This window comes from Takifugu flavidus, chromosome 1 (genome assembly GCF_003711565.1).
Source record: "Takifugu flavidus isolate HTHZ2018 chromosome 1, ASM371156v2, whole genome shotgun sequence".
NCBI lineage: Eukaryota > Metazoa > Chordata > Actinopteri > Tetraodontiformes > Tetraodontidae > Takifugu > Takifugu flavidus.
In genome coordinates this window covers 16,565,947-16,585,879 of record NC_079520.1, presented here as the reverse complement: position 1 = coordinate 16,585,879, position 19,933 = coordinate 16,565,947, and the positions used below count along the sequence as shown (strand labels likewise).

The 19,933-nt window shown below is 44.0% G+C and overlaps 3 protein-coding genes across 6 annotated transcripts; all 3 read left to right on the top strand.

The window, feature by feature from the left end:
- The first annotated feature begins 197 nt into the window (after nucleotides 1-197).
- Nucleotides 198-6,071, top strand: LOC130523948 (serine-aspartate repeat-containing protein C). 3 transcript variants are annotated; one of them, XM_057029600.1, is made up of 6 exons: nucleotides 198-1,287; nucleotides 5,060-5,133; nucleotides 5,218-5,289; nucleotides 5,371-5,425; nucleotides 5,512-5,548; nucleotides 5,683-6,071. In XM_057029600.1, the coding sequence occupies exons 1-6, from the start codon at nucleotides 402-404 to the stop codon at nucleotides 5,702-5,704; spliced, it is 1,146 nt and encodes a 381-aa protein (XP_056885580.1). In that variant the 5' UTR covers nucleotides 198-401; the 3' UTR covers nucleotides 5,705-6,071. The 3 variants fall into 3 exon arrangements, with proteins under 3 accessions (XP_056885580.1, XP_056885588.1, XP_056885573.1); XM_057029608.1 differs by having other exon boundaries at nucleotides 198-1,290; nucleotides 5,066-5,133; XM_057029593.1 differs by having other exon boundaries at nucleotides 198-1,290.
- A 1,608-nt stretch (nucleotides 6,072-7,679) lies between these two features.
- Nucleotides 7,680-15,958, top strand: LOC130528574 (carbonic anhydrase 4-like). 2 transcript variants are annotated; one of them, XM_057038106.1, is made up of 17 exons: nucleotides 7,680-7,835; nucleotides 8,016-8,070; nucleotides 8,681-8,713; nucleotides 8,788-8,964; nucleotides 9,035-9,186; nucleotides 9,275-9,364; nucleotides 9,452-9,518; nucleotides 10,240-10,403; nucleotides 12,535-12,640; nucleotides 12,726-12,755; nucleotides 12,853-13,029; nucleotides 13,313-13,464; nucleotides 13,547-13,636; nucleotides 14,304-14,348; nucleotides 14,732-14,813; nucleotides 14,891-15,054; nucleotides 15,549-15,958. In XM_057038106.1, exons 1-17 carry the CDS (start codon nucleotides 7,758-7,760, stop codon nucleotides 15,708-15,710), a joined length of 1,824 nt encoding a protein of 607 aa, XP_056894086.1. In that variant the 5' UTR covers nucleotides 7,680-7,757; the 3' UTR covers nucleotides 15,711-15,958. The 2 variants fall into 2 exon arrangements, with proteins under 2 accessions (XP_056894086.1, XP_056894095.1); XM_057038115.1 differs by having other exon boundaries at nucleotides 7,807-7,835; nucleotides 7,967-8,070.
- Nucleotides 15,959-17,055: 1,097 nt separating this feature from the next.
- LOC130528594 (carbonic anhydrase 4-like) lies at nucleotides 17,056-18,959 on the top strand. Its single transcript, XM_057038157.1, has 8 exons — nucleotides 17,056-17,330; nucleotides 17,404-17,430; nucleotides 17,508-17,678; nucleotides 17,774-17,922; nucleotides 18,008-18,103; nucleotides 18,185-18,263; nucleotides 18,332-18,495; nucleotides 18,582-18,959. The coding sequence occupies exons 1-8, from the start codon at nucleotides 17,258-17,260 to the stop codon at nucleotides 18,753-18,755; spliced, it is 933 nt and encodes a 310-aa protein (XP_056894137.1). The 5' UTR covers nucleotides 17,056-17,257; the 3' UTR covers nucleotides 18,756-18,959.
- Nucleotides 18,960-19,933: the final 974 nt, after the last annotated feature.

Here is a 19,933-nt window from a genome sequence, read left to right as displayed (position 1 = left end):
AGTGGTTGCGCGTCCTTCTCAACGGGCTGCCCGACCAACGGCCAACTCCGTAATGGCCAAATTAGCCGTGAAATCTCTCCCTCCTGAATCTGCTGTCTCCACCCTTCAGTCCAAAAACCGCTCTCATACGTGACCTCACCAACACCCTATGTTAAGGGCGACCCAAGCAGCCCCCCCCCCTCCACCCCCCCACATGTGCTTCTGTCAGTCAGGCAGACTGACTGTCCTCTGGTTCCCAGCACGAGGCTCAGACTGAACTGTCCCAGTTCTGCTGGAGCTCTGAGCACAGACCTGTGGGATATTTCTGTGGATTTACTGGTTTGAAGTTTGGCCTGTGCGGGCGCAAGAGTCAGGGATCAGGATCAGGACGTCCGCTGTGGATTTGCTTTACTCTCCCCAAAATGGCACCTGTCAAAAGTTGGCTGGTGGGACTCTTGCTGGTTCTCCTGTGTCCAGCACAGCCGCTCATCTCTGGGGCACTGGGAGCGGAGGAGGGGCACACGGAAAAGCTCCATGCAGAGACCGCTGGAGATGATGATGATGATGGTGATGGTGATGGCGAGGGAGGGGAGGGGGCGTCGCAGTATGATTCAGGGGCTGATGAGCAGGACGCAGGTGAGGAGGAGGAGGGAGATGATGACGACGATGATGATGATGATGACAATGATAGTGATGATGAAGGCAACGACGATGATGATGACGATGATGATGATGACGACAACGATGATGATAACAATGATGATGATGATGACGATGATGATGACAATGATGAAGACGATGATGATGAAGACGATGATGATGACGACAATGATGACGACGATGATGATGATGACAACGACGATGACGATGACGATAATGATGAGGATGATGAGGATGATGATGATGACAACGATGATGATGACGATGACGATGATGATGAGGATGATGACGACGATGATGATGACGACGATGATGAGGACGATGAGGATGATGATAATGATGAGGATGATGAGGACGATGATGATGATGAGGACGATGATGACGATGATGATAATGATGAGGATGACGACGACGATGATGATGATGATGATGACGACGACGACCATGATGATGATGATGATGACAACGACGATGACGATGATGACGACAACGATGATGAAGAAGCAGCAGAAGATGATGATGATGATGATGATGATGAAGAAGAGGATGATGAGAACAACAAGGCTGCAAAGGAAGATGATGATGAGGATGACGACGATGATGAGGATGACGACGATGATGATGATGAAGAAGAAGAAGATGATGATGATGGTGAAGATGAAGATACTTTTATACATTTAATGTGCTTTTAAAAAGAAACAGATATTTGACCACAGTTCATCTCCGTGATCTGCACAGAGTGGGTTTTGGGGAAGTGGTTGTTAGCTGTTGCTAACTGGGGGAGTCTGTTAACTGGTGGAGTGTCTGTTAACTGGTGGAGTGGTTGTTAACTGGTGGAGTGGTTGTTAACTGGTGGAGTGTCTGTTAACTGGTGGAGTGGTTGCTAACTAGTGGAATATCTGTTAACTGGTGGAGTGGTTGCTAACTGGTGGAGTGTCTGTTAACTGGTGGAGTGGTTGTTAACTGGTGGAGTGGTTGCTAACTGGTGGAGTGTCTGTTAACTAGTGGAATGTCTGTTAACTGGTGGAGTGGTTGCTAACTGGTGGAGTGTCTGTTAACTGGTGGAGTGGTTGCTAACTGGTGGAGTGGTTGTTAACTGGTGGAGTGGTTGCTAACTAGTGGAATGTCTGTTAACTGGTGGAGTGGTTGCTAACTGGTGGAGTGTCTGTTAACTGGTGGAGTGGTTGTTAACTGGTGGAGTGGTTGCTAACTGGTGGAGTGTCTGTTAACTAGTGGAATGTCTGTTAACTGGTGGAGTGGTTGCTAACTGGTGGAGTGTCTGTTAACTGGTGGAGTGGTTGCTAACTGGTGGAGTGGTTGTTAACTGGTGGAGTGTCTGCTAACTAGTGGAATGTCTGTTAACTGGTGGAGTGGTTGTTAACTGGTGGAGTGGTTGCTAACTGGTGGAGCGTCTGTAACTAGTGGAATGTCTGTTAACTGGTGGAGTGGTTGCTAACTGTGGAGTGTCTGTTAACTGGTGGAGTGTCTGTTAACTGGTGGAGTGGTTCCTAACTGCTGGAGTGTCTGTTAACTGGTGGAGTGTCTGTTTACTGGTGGAGTGGTTCCTCACTGGTGGAGTGGTTGTTAACTGGTGGAGTGTCTGTTAACTGGTGGAGTGGTTGCTAAATGCGGAGTGTCTGTTAACTGGTGGAGTGGTTGCTAACTGTGGAGTGTCTGTTAACTGGTGGAGTGTCTGTTAACTGGTGGAGTGTCTGTTAACTGGTGGAGTGGTTCCTAACTGCTGGAGTGTCTGTTAACTGGTGGAGTGGTTGCTAAATGCTGGAGTGTCTGTTAACTGGTGGAGTGGTTGCTAACTGCTGGAGTGTCTGTTAACTGGTGGAGTGGTTGCTAAATGCTGGAGTGTCTGTTAACTGGTGGAGTGGTTGTTTGTAACTGCTGGAGTGTCTGTTAACTGGTGGAGTGGTTGCTAAATGCTGGAGTGTCTGTTAACTGGTGGAGTGGTTGTTAACTGGTGGAGTGTCTGTTAACTGGGGGAGTGGTTCCTAACTGCTGGAGTGTCTGTTAACTGGTGGAGTGGTTGCTAAATGCTGGAGTGTCTGTTAACTGGTGGAGTGGTTGCTAACTGGTGGAGTGTCTGTTAACTGGTGGAGTGGTTGTTAACTGGTGGAGTGGTTGCTAACTAGTGGAATGTCTGTTAACTGGTGGAGAGGTTGCTAACTGGTGGAGTGTCTGTTAACTGGTGGAGTGGTTGTTAACTGGTGGAGTGGTTGCTAACTGGTGGAGTGTCTGTTAACTAGTGGAATGTCTGTTAACTGGTAGAGTGGTTGCTAACTGGTGGAGTGTCTGTTAACTGGTGGGGTGGTTGTTAACTGGTGGAGTGGTTGCTAACTGGTGGAGTGTCTGTTAACTGGTGGAGTGTCTGTTAACTGGGGGAGTGGTGCTAACTGCTGGAGTGTCTGTTAACTGGTGGAGTGGTTGTTAACTGGTGGAGTGTCTGTTAACTGGTGGAGTGGTTGCTAAATGCTGGAGTGTCTGTTAACTGGTGGAGTGGTTGTTAACTGGTGGAGTGTCTGTTAACTGGGGGAGTGGTTCCTAACTGCTGGAGTGTCTGTTAACTGGTGGAGTGGTTGCTAAATGCTGGAGTGTCTGTTAACTGGGGAGTGTCTGTTAACTGGTGGAGTGGTTGCTAACTGCTGGATTGTCTGTTAACTGGTGGAGTGGTTCCTAACTGCTGGAGTGTCTGTTAACTGGTGGAGTGGTTGCTAACTGCTGGAGTGTCTGTAACTGGTGGAGTGGTTGCTAACTTGTGGAGTGGTTGTTAACTGCTGGAGTGTCTGTTAACTGGTGGAGTGGTTCCTAACTGGTGGAGTGTCTGTTAACTGGTGGAGTGGTTGCTAACTGGTGGAGTGTCTGTTAACTGGTGGAGTGGTTCCTAACTGCTGGAGTGTCTGTTAACTGGTGGAGTGGTTGCTAAATGCTGGAGTGTCTGTTAACTGGTGGAGTGTCTGTTAACTGGTGGAGTGGTTGCTAACTGCTGGAGTGTCTGTTAACTGGTGGAGTGGTTCCTAACTGCTGGAGTGTCTGTTAACTGGTGGAGTGGTTCCTAACTTGTTGAGTGTCTGTTAAATGGTGGAGTGGTTGCTAACTGCTGGAGTGTCTGTTAACTGGTGGAGTGGTTGCTAACTTGTGGAGTGTCTGTTAAATGGTGGAGTGGTTGTTAACTGCTGGAGTGTCTGTTAACTGGTGGAGTGGTTCCTAACTGGTGGAGTGTCTGTTAACTGGTGGAGTGGTTGCTACTGCTGGGGTCTGTTAACTGGGGGAGTGGTTCCTAACTTGTTGAGTGTCTGTTAAATGGTGGAGTGTCTGTTAACTGGGGGAGCGGTTCCTAACTTGTTGAGTGTCTGTTAACTGGTGGAGTGTCTGTTAACTGGTGGAGTGGTTGCTAACTGCTGGATTGTCTGTTAACTGGTGGAGTGGTTGCTAACTGGTGGAGTGGTTGTTAACTGGTGGAGTGGTTGTTAACTGGTGGGGTGTCTGTTAACTGGGGGAGTGTCTGTTAACTGCTGGAGTGGTTGCTAACTGGTGGAGTGTCTGTTAACTGGTGGAGTGGTTGCTAACTGCTGGAGTGTCTGTTAACTGCTGGAGTGGTTGCTAACTGGTGGAGTGTCTGTTAACTGGTGGTGAGTGGTTGTTAACTGCTGGAGTGGTTGCTAACTGCTGGAGTGTCTGTTAACTGCTGGAGTGGTTGCTAACTGCTGGAGTGTCTGTTAACTGCTGGAGTGGTTGCTAACTGCTGGCGTGTCTGTTAACTGGTGGAGTGGTTGTTAACTGGTGGAGTGTCTGTTAACTGGTGGAGTAGTTCCTAACTTGCTGAGTGTCTGTTAACTGCAAACCTGCCTTCTGACTGTGTTAACCAGTGGGAACAGAGCAGTGTGTCACATATCAGTCCTGAAATAGCCGGGCTTATCTGTTCACTCTGACACCAGGGCCAACCAAACACTCAGTCCTTTTATTGGAGTGCAGCTATTTGGAGAGCCAGGAAAAACCCTAGAATCATCTTTAAACACAAAGTTATGAGCGATAGAACACTGTGGTCTGCTCAATCTGACCGAAACAGATCTTCAGGTGGAACTGACGACTGTGTCATGAGGTACTGTTGAGAAAAGCTTCTGCACCTTGGAGGCAACTGTTGCTGTGGCAACCAGGCTGTTAAATACTGTCAGGACAAGATGAGTTTAGAACATGAAGAATGTGGTTTCTACCAATCACTGGCAGTTTTCCAGCTTTAGGAGGCTCATTTAGGAAAAAAAGTATCTATTAGATACTAAAAAGAAACTGATCAGAGAAAGACAGCAGCCAAACTGTTCTTTGAACTCTGAAAACCACTGTAATATTAACCGAAAGGACATCAGTTCATGTTCCATTCAGTGCTACTGTCTGAAGTGTAAAGTGTTTCCAGGCGAAGACGAATCTGCCTCTGACAAGCACGCCTTCCGCCCTGGCTCTTTGTGCAGCATCTGCACCATCTGTGAGGTAAATGTCCTGACATAATGCTGGTTACCTGTTATAGAGTGCATCCGCCTTACATGTAACCCCCCCCCCCTCCCCCCATCCTAGCACTGCTCCAGTACCTGTGCTCAGTGCCCGTGTGAGGATGGAGACCAGTCGGACCACTGCGAGCGCTGCGACGTAAGCCTGGCTGAAACCCCCACGTAAGTTCTCTGTGAAGGCTCAGCCTCCTGACCGCCACCTTCTCTCCGCCCCTTACAGGAATGTTCCTCCTGCTACCTTTGCCCCATCCTGTGTGACACCGTTTGCACGGCAGGTAAACGCTCACGCTGCACAAACATCCCCTTCGCATCGCCCTTTTTCTCCCACATCCCCCCGACTTTTGTGCTCATTTCTCCCCAGGTGGTGTGGTCGATGAGCTAAGCGGGTCGCTCTTCCAGTAAGCATTCTTTCCCCTTGCCTGGTATTCCCGACGCCCTTCCGGTGTTTTAGTGGCGTAACAACAGGGTAATCCACTTGGAGTCCAGGCAGAGCAGAGCAGAACTAACGCCGGTTGCTTTTGTCTCCCTGCAGGGTCGTCGCTTCTCTACTCTGAGAAGGTTCCTGCACTCAGGAGTGGAGCTGAGGCCGTCGGTGTTTCAGACAACACAAGCGACTGTTGCTTTGTGTCCAAACAGGTTTAGGTCTATCTCAAGGTTGCTCAAATTGCATTCTGATCATTGTGTTTGCCTCTAGCGTGTGAGAGCCAGGTTTTTGTTTCAATGAATTTTCTGCGTGGGGAAAAAAAAAGAAGCTTCTTTCACTGTTTAAAATAGATTTTTTTGGAGCAGAAGCTGCTGTAGTTGAGCAAACAGGCCTGGTCTTAGTAGCAGGATGGATGGAAACTTCCATTCATGTAACTAGAAATACATGTTTTAATGGATTCTTTTTTACAATAAAACTTCACATCTGTTAACAGAAAATGACTAATTCTTTTGATAACAGGTATAAGCTGTGCGCCGATGATTTATGTGGTTTTACTGAGACGCTTCTGGAAGGATCGTTTTTAAATTCGGAAGGGTAGGTCAAGCCAAACACTGTCATCGCCGTCCGCAACAGTTTCTCCCAGTGAAGCGGGTGAACTTAGCCAACTACCGTAGAGCTCCAAGCGTTAATAAGAGCTCCGCACGGCAGCTTAATAATTAGATCGCTCCTCCAGTCAAAGACCCACAGCTGTTTCCAGTACATCTCACCTCACCCACAGGTGAGGTGAGATGTACTGGAAACAGTAATTACGATGCTTTCATGACAATTACGATGTAATTACGATGCTTTCATGACACCTCATGCACAACTAAGCGATTCCACAGGGTGAGGAATGTGACGCCAAAGACAAAATTACTGTACTGTTGGGACCGACTTGACTGACGCACTCTGCCATTGTTTTGGAAAAGGCACGGTGGCTTTTTTTTTTTGTTTGGTCCTCGTTCTTGCATGCGTAAGTGCTCGGAGTCCGAGGTGTGGTGGGACAATTTAAGAGGGAACGGTGAAGGGTGGCAAACCGGTTGCGTAGCTCAATCCTGTATTGACCCAAACAGAATCAGTCACCATCAACATGTAGGGACATGCAGGTACAGGGAGACGTGTCCGTCTGGAAGGAAAGACATTGCTAGATGTTTGTCTGGTAAACAAAGCTGGAGGAGACACCTGGAAGTTCCTGAGAGTTGCCTGGAAAGACTCAAAATTACAATCCCATAAAGTTTTACACACTCAACCCACACGTTTGGTCCTTATATGATGAGTTGGCATGTTCCTTAAGCAGACTTTTCTTTTTATCATATCTTTTCTCATATCATCATCTAATTACAGTCCAAATGGTCTCATATTACTGGTTACCTGTCCTACTGTAGCTTCAAGGCAGATCTGGTTGCTTAAGGTTAGGTTGCAGAGTCACCTGCATTAAAGGCTTAGTCTTTCTGTGTTCTGGGTTTAAGAAAAAAAACCCAAAAAAAAACCAGGTGTAATGCGCCTTGAGATCCGCTTTCAGTGGCACTGAATACCTTTAATCTGGGTTGTCCTTTTGTGTGTTCAGTGCAGGCTTGCTTATCGCTAAAGGATGACAATGAAATAAGGCCTTTTGTCAAAATTCACTTGGCTCATTTAAAGTTTACGCTGTGTGTGTGTGTGTGTGTGTGTGTGTGTGAATGTGTGTGTGATTTTTTTTCCAGTACAAGGAAGCAGAATGTGAAACCAGTGATTGATGGCTAGTACAAATACAAATATTTTACCTGTGTATTGAGCCACTATTGTATCATGCAAGGCACACCTCATGAAACACTTGTGTAACATGCACGCACGCACGTACGCACGCACGCACGCACACACACACACACACACACACACCACACACACACACACACACACACACACACACACACACACACACACACACACACACACCCCTATATTTTGACAGCAGTGTCCTAGAGAAGGAAGTCTCCTCCATATTGATTCAATGATGTGTATACAAAGACCCTCTATACACACACACACACACACACACACACACACACACACACACACACACGCACACAGACACACACCCTCCTACCCTATATCACCTACAGTAACCCATTCCTGGGCACTTCTCTGATAGACTCAGAGACTTTATGAAAACTGACCCGTTTTCTTTGCGACACTTCACATCACACTTTAAAGGCCCACATACTTCAGACCTGGACCACAAGGTAGGACCAAGTTTTTATTCTGACATCAGTTTTTTTTAAAAAAAAAATACTAAAATGATCATAATTTCTCTTGTACATAAGGATTATTAAGGCAGTCATAAACTGAATTTTACTATGTTGGTTTAAAATAGGCATAAAGAACGTGCAACCTTATAACCCGCCTGCTCTTTATTCCTGAAGATGCATCTCACCTCCTTTCTGTTTTACCTGAATTTGGCAGCTTTGGTAAAATACGGTGAGCAAATCGAGTCACTTTCCACATAATGGACATATTTGTCAGAATGAGCATCATTGTTCTGCTTTTCTGTATGTGGAGGATGTAAAATGAAAGGTTTTTCTCAGTTATAGCCAACTATAATGGATGTAAAGGGCATGATAGGGAAATGTTACATTTGTAAGCCTGATTAAAATAATAAATGAAATAAAAACGTGACATATAGTTTTATGACACACATTATCCTTAATTTTCCATAGAAAACAAATGTAGAAGGGACTATCAATAGCTATTTGGTGAATGACTGAACACACTCAAAGAGCCCAAGGAATTGTGCTTTTTATACATTTTATTGCAAATGAAATAACATTATTTCTTTTAACCTGTAAATTTAAACTTAAATTAAAATGAATCTGTGATATGTAAAAATAAAGGATATCTCAGATGGATCACATTATGTTCTAGCTTGGCTACAGTACTATAAAAATACATTTTCTAGTGTTTCTCATTCTCTTTCAGCGTGCTTTTACACAGTGAGATATAAATAAGCCAAACATGTCTTTGTTTGTTTGTTTTGGCTTGTTGAACGGCCTCTGGGTCATATTCAATGTGTGTTTTCTCCCGGTTTCAGCATCTGGAGAAGACTGGTGCTACACTGGATGTGGTAAGTAAGAACAGAAGTGGGACATTTTAGCCTAAATACTCCTGAGGCTGCATCAGCTGGTGTCCTTTCCACAGCCCACACCCCGTCCCACTGGGGAGACATCGCCGGTGCATTCTGCTCCGAGAAGAGACAATCTCCTATTGACATAGTCTCCAGCCTGGTCAAGACCAACCACAGCCTGGGCAGCTTCACCTTCCTCAACTTTGGATCTCAGCAGGCCGTTAAGTCAGTCATTAACAACGGACACACGGGTACGCAAGCCGAGACCTCCACCTCACTTCTTTTTGCTACTGTCATTACACACCTCCCTATTTTCCATAGTAAAATTCATGCTGGCACCAGATGAAGTGGAAGTGAGTGGCGGTGGGCTCAATGGCACTTATTCTACAATTCAGTTTCACTTTCACTGGGGCAACGCAGAACACCTGGAGGGGTCAGAGCACGAGGTTGATGGGAAAAGATATCCAATGGAGGTATAGAACCTCACACTATGTGCTAAACCTCACGTGAATACCATGTTTTGCCTCACCTTGTCTAATCAGTTCATGATGAACTTGACAGATGCATATAGTGAGTCTGAAGAAGGGTCTGACTGTGCAGGAGGCCACTGCGGATTCAGAGGGAATCGCTGTCCTGGGGTTTTTCCTCAATGTGTGTCCCATATTTTAGTCGTTATATAATTCTCATTAGTGCTGACTTTATCTGGAAATATCCTTCACCATGTCTCATCTCTTAAAGGCCACAGAAGATGGGCCAGCATCAGAACCATGGAGCGCGCTGACATCTTACCTGACAAACGTTACAGGTACATTCTTTGTGGCATTGTTTGAGTTACAGAGGAGCAGGTTGGATGTAGGCAGCTACCGGAATGAATGTTTTGACAAGTGTTCCATGGAATGATGTTAAAGCTATGCCTCACTCAAACAACGGTGCATACTAGTGAAATGTCAGACAAAACATTTTATCCACTCTTTTAACACATGCTTTAGCATGATAAAAGTGAAGAATATTTTTTTATTCATCCCACTGTTTGCATGCTCCTTTTCCGCATGTGAAGCTCTATTCTAATGAAATATGTCATATATTTTATTGGCCTTCTGAGTTCATCAAGAGTTCAGGGCTTTCTGTGAAATTCCACACTAGGAAATGGCCCACATAGTTCAAATGTAGGACTTTCATGCAGCCAGGTCTGTCATATACCACCCCTCTTGTGCAACAAACAGAATGCTGCTTGTCATGTCTTACTACAACATAAAGAGATTTTTTTTAAAAATTTAACTGCTATGTTGCTCTGGGTTTTTCCCAACTGCTAACATCCGCCAGCTCAACGGGGTGAAGTCATTAATGTGGAGTTTCCTGGATATTTGTAGACACAACAGAGCTGTGTTCTCTGCCAGTTGCACCAATAAGTATAAGTATAAAAGCAGACATCAAAGGTTTAATTTGTACATGCAGGGCACCAGAAAAGGTGTTATTTCTGTATCTTATTTCACATCAGTCTGTGTTGTGATTTTGCTCAACTGCAGGCGCCGAAGTCGCCGTGAACAACACATTTTCTATAGGTGACCTGATTGGAGATGTAAATCTGACAAAGTTCTACAGGTACATGGGATCCCTGACCACCCCCGACTGCAACGAAGCAGTGGTGTGGACAGTCTTCCAGGAGCCGATCAACATCCACAAAACTCTGGTAAACTGTGCTGCCACTCGCTTGTTCAGCATTCCTTGGGGGGTGGGGGATTAAAAAATGGAAAAATTAACCTTAAAAGCAAAACGATTCAGGTGTCTGAAAATGTTTTATGTCATATCAGGTGGTTTTTTGCTTCCTACAGAATCACACCGAATTATGGTGAACTTGTCCTTCATTTTCATCGGAAAGGGCAAAGAACTAGAGATGGAAATACAGATGCTGCAACTGCAAATTCAATTCTATATGAAAAAGTGGCATGAATATGGCTATTGATTGCATTATTATTATTATTATTATTATTATTATTATTATATTATTATTATTATTATTATTAGTAGTAGTAGTAGTAGTAGTAGTAGTAGTAGTAGTAGTAGTAGTATAGTAGTAGTAGTAGTAGTAGTAGTAGTAGTAGATGTATGGTCTGACAAAATAAGCTTATGTTGCTCATTGGCCAGATAAATAATCTGACATTTACTTTTGTTATAAAGAATCATATTGAGGATCTAAAAAAAGATTGCACAAAAAGAAAAAAGAAGTGACCACAAAGTTTTGTGCAGTTGCAGAGCGACATACCTGCAACATGACATGATGTTTTTCACTTTATCTCAAAGCCATCAGTGCTGCTCATAATGGAACTCACATCTCTGTCCCTGCATGTCAGAGGCATGAGCAGGTTGAACAGGGTGCATAACTCTCCAATCGCCAGCATGTCAACGTGCTGAACAAAGGGAGAAGGAGATACACTGCCTGAGTCTGGTCAAAAGGCAGATGAGCCCCAGCATTATCGGGACAGATGTCGCACCTGTTGGTGCAGCACTGCTGGGGCTTGAAACGCTTGAAATACTTGCAGGAACAACCAAAGACATCCGTAACACTCGCCTGGCCTGCGGGGGATGTGATACTTTGGCTGGAATTCTGGGTGTGTCAGATGAGAACGAGCTTCTGCACATTTGTCTGTGACCACCTTGATGGTACACATATAAAGACCTGTTTGGATGTCATCCAAGTCATTTCTTGATTGGTGTTGGGGAGAAAGTGATCAGTTTTCTTCCCGTGCTGTTGCCATCAGAGGAATGAGACGGAAGCTTCAGTTTACTTGCTGCAAGGGCAACCACATGTCTGCAGTGTGGGCTACAAGTGTGGGCCCTGGTGAGGTTTATTTTTATACTAGCACACGAACATGTAAGATTACAATAAGCGTAAGTGTAAGCGTCACAGGATAAAATAAAGCATGATATATATACAAAAGGAACATATATGAAAATGGGGGATGGAGTGTCACAGGATGTTCAGGTTGTCCCCTGCTATCCTGAGGTGATAGAACAGTAGGTCACAGGGTTCTGCACAGGAGTGATAATAAGTAGTTACAGCATTGTTATATGAACAGTTTGAACCTAACAATTGGTAATCCTGTTGTTTTTATAATCATTCATTTAATTCAGCCTTTTTTAAAAGCCTGTGTCGGGAGTTCAGAAATGTCAGACATCATGGCCTTGAGGCATAATTAGAAGCAGGAAAATCCAGAAAAGGTGAGGCTGCAATTAACTGGTGCTGTAAGAGATCAAACCATTTACTTTTGCCTTCAGATGTGCGTTTTAACGCTGATTGGCGGATTGTTCGGGCTGCTTATGAAACAGCCTTTTCAGACTTCTCGGCAGAGATCTTTGAGAAAATTTCAGATCTGTTTTTTTATTTTATATATTCAGCCCAGACTGACATCACAAACCCAGCCATCTTTTAGATCCCCCCCCTCTCTATTCTGATCATGTCTGTGGGACTGCAGGAAGAGAGCCGATACATGGTATTTGACATTGATTTGACCCCAAGTTTCTGCATATTTTCATCGCGTCACAGCTAGAATTCAGCCTGGAGCAAGTAGCATACCTCAATAAGATGCCTGCTGATGCGGCCTGGGTTCCTCTTCTACTGGGGAGAAAAGTTTACTCTTAAGCCCTTCTCCTCGCTGTCACTTCACACTACTCCTGTGCTTCAGCCAAAAGAAAAAAGTTTGTGACGTCTTCGGTCACATTCTCAACAGCTCTGGCTCCTCTGAGCTGAAGAAGATGATTTAATTTTGGTGGTGCGTCACAAAGGACCTTGCTGGATCCTGTTGTGTCTCCTTCTTTTTCAGATCCAGCAGTTTCCCACAAAGACAAAGCTCAGCAATGTTTATCGGCCCACACAAAACCTTAATAACCGTCAAGTCTTTGCTTCTCCTGCAACTTCTTTACCCCCCAGTGAGTAAGACAATCTCACAGTATCATCAGATCACGTTGGTGAAGCACAACTGAGGCTGCACTGTAAATGTGCTTTGTTTTCTAGGCCCTGAGTGGTGCTACCACGGTCACTGTGGTACGTACGGTGAAAGCGAGGAGTCGGATGCTTGTTTTACAAGTGTTTATTTTAAAAGAGATACCATAAAACCCCGGTTCTTCTCATTTACCTTCAGACTTCACCCCATCTTACTGGCACCTTCTCCCTCATTCCAAATGCGGCGGCGAGCGCCAGTCACCCGTCGACATTGAGAAAAAAAGCGTGGTGGTGGACGAGCGTCTCAAGTCCTTCACCTTCACAAAGTTTGATGACAAACACGCCATCGAATACATCATTAACACTGGCCATGCTGGTGCGACATTTATTTGTCATCCACGGACTGGTTTTCAACGTGCTTTCTAAAATAACTCACATGTAAACTACTCCAGACTACACTGTGAATTTCCTTTTTTGTGGTATAAATGAACAAATGATTATTTCTTGGCTACATTGTTGGGTAAACACCATCAAGATTATCTGAACATTTCATTCGATTTTATGTTTATTTTCATTGCAATATAATTAAGAGCAATGAAAATCCATTTTAAACAAGCAGAGGCTTTTACAGTTTGCCGTCTCTCCCTCATGATGTCCAGTGAAATGTACTCTGAAGCAGGACGCGGCAGTGGAGATCTCAGGTGGAGGTCTGAAACACGTCTACTCCACCTTACAGTTTCATTTCCACTGGGGTTCCGGTGACTCCGATGGCTCAGAGCACACAGTGGATTCACACAGATATCCCATGGAGGTGATTGACACGTCAACGGTTATATTGTTGTTTCCTGGTAACGTCGTACACGTGTGACAATTTAAACTGCATCCTCACACAGATGCACATAGTCAGCAAGCGGAAGGATCTGACCCTGGACGAGGCAGTGAAGACTCACGACGGCCTGGCGGTGCTGGGATTCTTCATTGAGGTAACAGTCATAAGAATGTGGGGATCAGTTTCAATTACGAAATTCAAAACCAGAACAATTGTGCCAATAAAGGCAGCATTTTTGTGAAACAATAGGTAGAAATACGCTGAACTATGTTAATAAAACATTGCTTTTTCCAACAAAGCTGAGGGCCCAAACTCTCCCACATCTTTATAAAATCTCTTTCTATTTTAAAATAAAGACAAGGAATTGGCTTAATAATAATCATGGCAGCTATTTATTTGGTTTAATCATAATTATGGGAGTAATTCATCTCCTCTTGGGTTACATTTGGTTTACTGTAAACAACAAGATGCACATGACAGTGTACTGAACACGTGCGCAGTTTCTCAGGGCGACATCCTGGTTGATTATCGGGTTAATGAAGCCTGGCCACATTTCATCACAGATAAGAGTGTCTCTGTCAGAAGGAACTCATGTGTAAACAGACCTGGAAGGAAGAGAACAATAACATTCTTCTGCTTGTCTGATGGACAGTCTGAACTGTGGAGACTGTTTGTCCTAATTGGAGTTCACTTAAGCACGTTCCCCTCACGCAGATTCAGATACAACCTCCAAACTGTAGAGCCATCAAATACATCTGAGTTTAAGATTATCTAGCGCGCTTCATGTGTGCATCACTTAAAGGCCTCTCCCTCTTTTACAGCCTACAGATGAGACAAAAAGTAGTGGAGGATCAGAACATCACGAGGTAACTGTGGAACTAGTATAAGGTCTTGATTGGCCACCGCCTGCAAACTGTGACACAACAGTTAATTAAAAAAATATATGCACATCAATACAAGAAATGCAGTTTAGTTCTGATTTATTTTTATTTTTTATGGCTGAGTCACCCACACCATTAGCAAATGTTAGACCAGTTTCAATGAAACCATGATAACATATGAACATTAAAGTGGGCTCCACCTCCATACACATTCCTGTGCGTCCATTTGGATTTCACAATAACAATAAATATCAGAGGGACTGGTAGCGGCTGATATTACTGGTTAACACAGGATCGTTTTTGGCATCATTAGTAAACGGACATGTCTAGTTAGGGAATCGCCAAGGTTGTTGTTTGTTTTTGCACAGACAGGCACCACAGGAAGTAGCTCATCTGAAATGGACACTTGGAAGAAACTGACACACTACCTCTCGTCCATTACAAACATCAGTGAGGCCCTTCTTTCTTTGTTGCAGCAGCTCTGTAAATGGAGTTTCACATGACTACAGCACTTTGCTTCCATGCAGGCTCAAAGGCTGAGGTCACCGAGGAGATCTCCATCGATGATCTGCTAGGCAGCGTGAATCGAAACGCGTTCTATCGCTATAATGGGTCGCTGACAACGCCCCAGTGCAATGAAGCGGTGGTTTGGACGGTATTCAAAGAGTCTGTCAAGGTGGACAAAAATCTGGTACATGCTAATCTCCTCATCTGTACACTGAAGATTTATTTGACAGGTTGTCTGACACGCTGACGTCAGTATTGCATTATGTAAAAGTGTTGCTGTGCAGCACAATTTAAATTAAAAAAGGAAACAAAACAGATCAAAAGACAATTTATGACCATGATCCTGATAATGGATCACTGTATTAGGTGTTCCAAATGTAGTTTCTGTTGCTTCTAATCAGGATATAATACTGCAAGAATTATTCCACCTGCAGAAACAATGTGCATTAAACTATGTAGGCTCCAGTTTTTTTTTTTAAAGTAGTGCTAGTAAGTCTTGAGTCTACATTTTTACGAGCGTTGCATTCCAACTGTTCCCAATTAAATGCTTCGGAGTCACTGACTGTAACGTGAGAAGAACACCTCCCGCCTGCAGGGTATAGCACAAAAAAGCAGTCGAGCTGATGCTACATTTGGACTTGATCAGATTCCTCTGTAACTTGTCCTTTCCTCCATCAGATGATGATGTTCCCAGCTCAGGCAGGGTATCAGAAGGTGTTTCGGCCCACGCAGCCACTTCACAGCAGGAAAATCTACAGCTCCAGTTCAGCGCCTGGTGCCAAAGCTTCCATTATAGTCCTGCTGTCGCCATGCCTTGGTGCCCTTTTATACAATCCGTGAGATCAATACTTGTTAAGACTTGTAAGTTTGCACATTCGCTAAAAAACGAGTGATTATGGATGTATTCCTAGAAAAATGCAATCTTTAAAATCTAGCTGATCAGAGTTTCAATGAGACGGCTCCAAACAGGCCGTGCATCTACGCTGTCTGGGGTCATGTTGCACTAATTATTTGTTCTGTTGTGATGATCATTTCAATATTTGTTTTAGAAATACCTACAAAAAATAAAAGACAATTTAGAAAGACTACTCTACTTTGGAAGTTGTGTCTCATTCAGGTCTCTTTTTGGTGCCATTTTTATGCAAGGTCAGACAGATATATACCCCCAACAACATACTTAGTTCAGAGTTCAGAATTAAAATAAGTCAACAAGTCTTATTATTAAACACGCCCTATTGCTGAAGAAGCCCCCCCCCCCCCCCCCCCCCCCCAGGAGAGGTGCTGTATATTTAATTACACCAATTGAAAAACTTCAAGAAGCTATGTGGTAAGACTAACTAGATGAAAATAAACCAACCACCTTGATGGGCAAGATCAAGTCAATAAATCTGTCCTTATCACATCAGCCAAAAAAAGTCAATACTATTTTAACGCCGGTTCTTGAGGGTTTTAAAGGTCAACTTCTGTTCAAACAGGAAACTATGACTGTCGGGAAGTTCCTTGATCAGCAGATAGATATAAAAGCATTAATAATTTACAGTTTATTACCTGGTCTAACCTGATATTTGACAAGCTAGCGCCAGCCCCCAGTAATAATGCCACCCATTTCTTATTTCTGGTCCTGCCCCCCTCATTTTGAAGATCATTTCAACTTCAAACCTGAACTCAGCTTTCTTCCTTGAACAGCCAGAGGAGGTCTACTTTTTGGAATTTTTAAAGTTTGCTATGGACAAATGAAAATTTTGATAACCCCACAAGAGATCAAGCTCTTGTGCACCCCCAGAGGGGGGCTCTGACCCCAGGTTGGGAACCACTGCAATCGACTTTATACACACCTTTAAACATATATAGACAGGAGAAAGGGACAGATATTCATCTGTGTTTAGTGTTTCAAGCCAAAGGAATGGACACAACAATGACACTGAAAAAATACCTCTATTTACAAAGTGCAAGGGTTGGGTTACCAGCTGCACTGCATTACTTCATCATCATCAACCTCTCAATCTGAGTCACATTCATGCACATCTTTTCTATCTTCAGCCTCCTGTGGTCCACCTGCAGACTGTAGGCTCAGAACAATTGGTCGTAAGTGGCGGTGAAGCATCAGCTGCTAGAATCATTTACATTTTATAATGTGACGTGAACATGAACAAACAATCATAAAAATCTCATCTGATACAGCTGGTGGGTGGAGAGTGTTGCACTGTTGTGACAGTGCTGTCACATTTGCATGACCATGGCCTGAGCCAATAAAAAGGTTGAGGAGGAAGTTCTGGAGCAGTGAGGAGGTAGATACCCCACAGGACTCTACACTGTCTCTGACCCTTCTTGAGGATTTCTTTTTTTTTTTTAAATTTGCATTCTGTTGCTTTTTCTCAGCATTTCAAATGAAGTGGTTTTTAGCTGCAATTGCCACGTGCGCCCTCCTACCCAGGATCTACTGTGCCTCAACAGACGTAGGTGAGTACATGGGTAGATTGACGTCCACAAGTTGTTAAGTGAGGTGATTACCTGAATTATCTTGCGCTTTCAGAATGGTGTTATCATCTAGCAGACTGCAGTGAGTAGTTTCCCTCTGAAAATGAATTGTGTTTTTCTTTATCTGTGTCCACTTAAAGTATCTAACCCATTTAATAGATGACACACGCTGGCCCACCATTGTACCCAAATACTGCAATGGGAGCCGACAGTCTCCCATCAACATTGTCTCAGCAAACGCCGAGACCAACGACAAACTGACAGAGTTCACCTTTTACAACTACAGCAGCACCACCGCGTTGAAGTCCATTCAGAACACGGGCAAGACCGGTGAGGGCGCTGGGTGTCCACGCAGAGTTCAACACGTCACAAATCTGATTTGCTCCCCAAACCAACCATGATCTACATTTTCCATTTTGTCCCAGTGAAAGTCAGTTTTGACAGTGGTGTCAAGGTGTCGGGGGGAGACTTGTTTGAGACCTACGACAGTCTGCAGTTCCACCTGCACTGGGGGAATGGATCCTCTGTGCCCGGCTCTGAGCACACTGTGGACGGCAAACATTATCCTATGGAGGTAACGTGGTTTCACCTTTCAGCTAAGAGCTCAAGAGGTTAGAGTAGGACACATTCAAACGTATTCTTCTCTGCTTCATGTCAAGCTGCACATCGTGAACCTGAAGTCCTCTTATAATGGGAACACGACCGTAGGTGTTGCGGACTCTGAGGGACTTGCTGCTCTCGGTTTCTTCATCGAGGTGAGTAAAAGACTTTATTGCCCTTGTTGTCGGAGCTCGAGAAAACGGAGCAAGATGAAACTGGTCATGCTTGCGTCGAAGGTCATGGACGGTAACGCAACGGGCAGCCCTGCGAGCTGGAAGACACTGACCTCTTACCTGCAAGACATCACAAACGCTGGTAAGAAGTTGAGCATTGAGTCTCATGTGCTGTTTTGTTGAAAAAGCCTGAACATATTCCTTCCTCAGGTACCTCTGTCAACATGACATCTGGCCTTACGTTGGACGCTCTCCTGGAAGGGGTCGATCGTACAAAGTATTACCGCTACCTTGGCTCCTTGACCACGCCCGCTTGCAACGAGGCTGTGGTTTGGACGGTGTTCAAGGACTCGATTAAAGTCAGCAAAGATTTGGTGAGTGTTGATTTATTTTTTTTAAATAGATTTTCAGAGAACACAGCAGGACTGTAACTGGTTCATTGTCTTGGTTTTTCTTCTAGATTGACCTCTTCAGCACGACCGTGTACTTCAACACCAGTACAAATTCACCTCTTATGACAAATGTCTTCCGAAGAACCCAGGCAAATGAGCTACGCGTCACAAAGTCTGGAAATGGTGCAACAGCAGCCTCCCTCGCACTGACCGCCCTCAGCTTTATCCTGCTAAAGTTATAGAGCCACAGCAATATATGCAATATGTAGCCACACTTTTCACACTTTTGCACTGCTTCTTTTCTTTGGTGTAATGAAGGATTGACTGAGTCATATGAACGCCGTTATTTATCACACATATTTAGCCTGTTGCACACCCCCATTATACTTTACTGTATCCTAGTAAATGTTTCTTAAATAAAATTAGTCTTTTCACAAGTGTCACAAGAGATCAAGCGAATGGTTGACCAGGACAGGTTTGACAGTTTTCAGGTTTCCTAAAACTGCATAAACAAACAAACAAACAAACAAATAAATATAAATAAATAAATAGATCTGTAGAAAATGTAAAATAATAAAATTAAATAGCAGCAGAAGTCAACGTGACAAAAAGGAGCACTCCAAAGTTTCTTTATACATACATACATACGTGTGTGTGTGTATATATATATATACATACATACACACACACACACACATATATACATACAGTAAATACAGTATATACATACACACACACATATATATACACATATATACAGTATATATACACACACAAACACACATACATATATAAAAATAGGAAAAGAAGATAGAGGTGAGGCAGGTACGACTCACAAGGAATGCAGACTAGCAAAAGTTCGAGCTGAAAAATTCTCAAGGAGGGCCAAGCGTTACCACAGAGGATCTACAACGATCTGGCGACAAGAGGAGGAACAAGCCGCTCCCTAAAGCTGCCAAGCAGATCACCCCAGATGAGCCGCAGGTGAGGGAGGACGTGTTTCAGACCTGCTCCTGGCTGCACTTTCATGTAAACAATGACTTTGAACTCCGCGATAGTTGTTTGCAATGGTAAAATCAGCGTTCAAATGTTTGGAATAGTTTAATGCACGTCTCCCGGCATCGCCTGGTCAAAGAGAGGCCCTAAACACCCGAGAGTTGTGTCTGAACCACCGCTACTGTTTCCACAATTAAGATCGCTGTATCCTCTTTATTTTCTTAGCAGGGAAAAGCACCAAATTCTAAGTGAGCTCCATGGAGCTACATCCTATAAAACTGCTTTTTGGAACCGAGCTCATGTGACTGACGTGACCAATTTGTTTTAGATTATTCTCTGAAGAGAGAGAGAGAGAGAGAATTTCTCTGAGTCTAATCTCTAATCTTGTTTGGCCTGAATGTCACTGTAATTTGCACCAAGTTGT

What these genes read in the sequence shown, in the direction of transcription:
- LOC130523948 (XM_057029593.1), top strand. Translation starts at nt 402, where the DNA reads ATGGCACCTGTCAAAAGTTGGCTGGTGGGACTCTTGCTGGTTCTCCTG. An exon ending in TGACACCGTTTGCACGGCAG is followed by an intron (nt 5,426 to 5,511) that starts GTAAACGCTCAC and finishes ATTTCTCCCCAG; the next exon opens with GTGGTGTGGTCGATGAGCTA. An exon ending in CTAAGCGGGTCGCTCTTCCA is followed by an intron (nt 5,549 to 5,682) that starts GTAAGCATTCTT and finishes GTCTCCCTGCAG; the next exon opens with GGTCGTCGCTTCTCTACTCT.
- LOC130528574 (XM_057038106.1), top strand. Translation starts at nt 7,758, where the DNA reads ATGAAAACTGACCCGTTTTCTTTGCGACACTTCACATCACACTTTAAA. An exon ending in CTGGTGCTACACTGGATGTG is followed by an intron (nt 8,714 to 8,787) that starts GTAAGTAAGAAC and finishes TCCTTTCCACAG; the next exon opens with CCCACACCCCGTCCCACTGG. An exon ending in CATTAACACTGGCCATGCTG is followed by an intron (nt 13,030 to 13,312) that starts GTGCGACATTTA and finishes CATGATGTCCAG; the next exon opens with TGAAATGTACTCTGAAGCAG.
- LOC130528594 (XM_057038157.1), top strand. Translation starts at nt 17,258, where the DNA reads ATGAAGTGGTTTTTAGCTGCAATTGCCACGTGCGCCCTCCTACCCAGG. An exon ending in TTATCATCTAGCAGACTGCA is followed by an intron (nt 17,431 to 17,507) that starts GTGAGTAGTTTC and finishes CCCATTTAATAG; the next exon opens with ATGACACACGCTGGCCCACC. An exon ending in GCAAGACATCACAAACGCTG is followed by an intron (nt 18,264 to 18,331) that starts GTAAGAAGTTGA and finishes TTCCTTCCTCAG; the next exon opens with GTACCTCTGTCAACATGACA.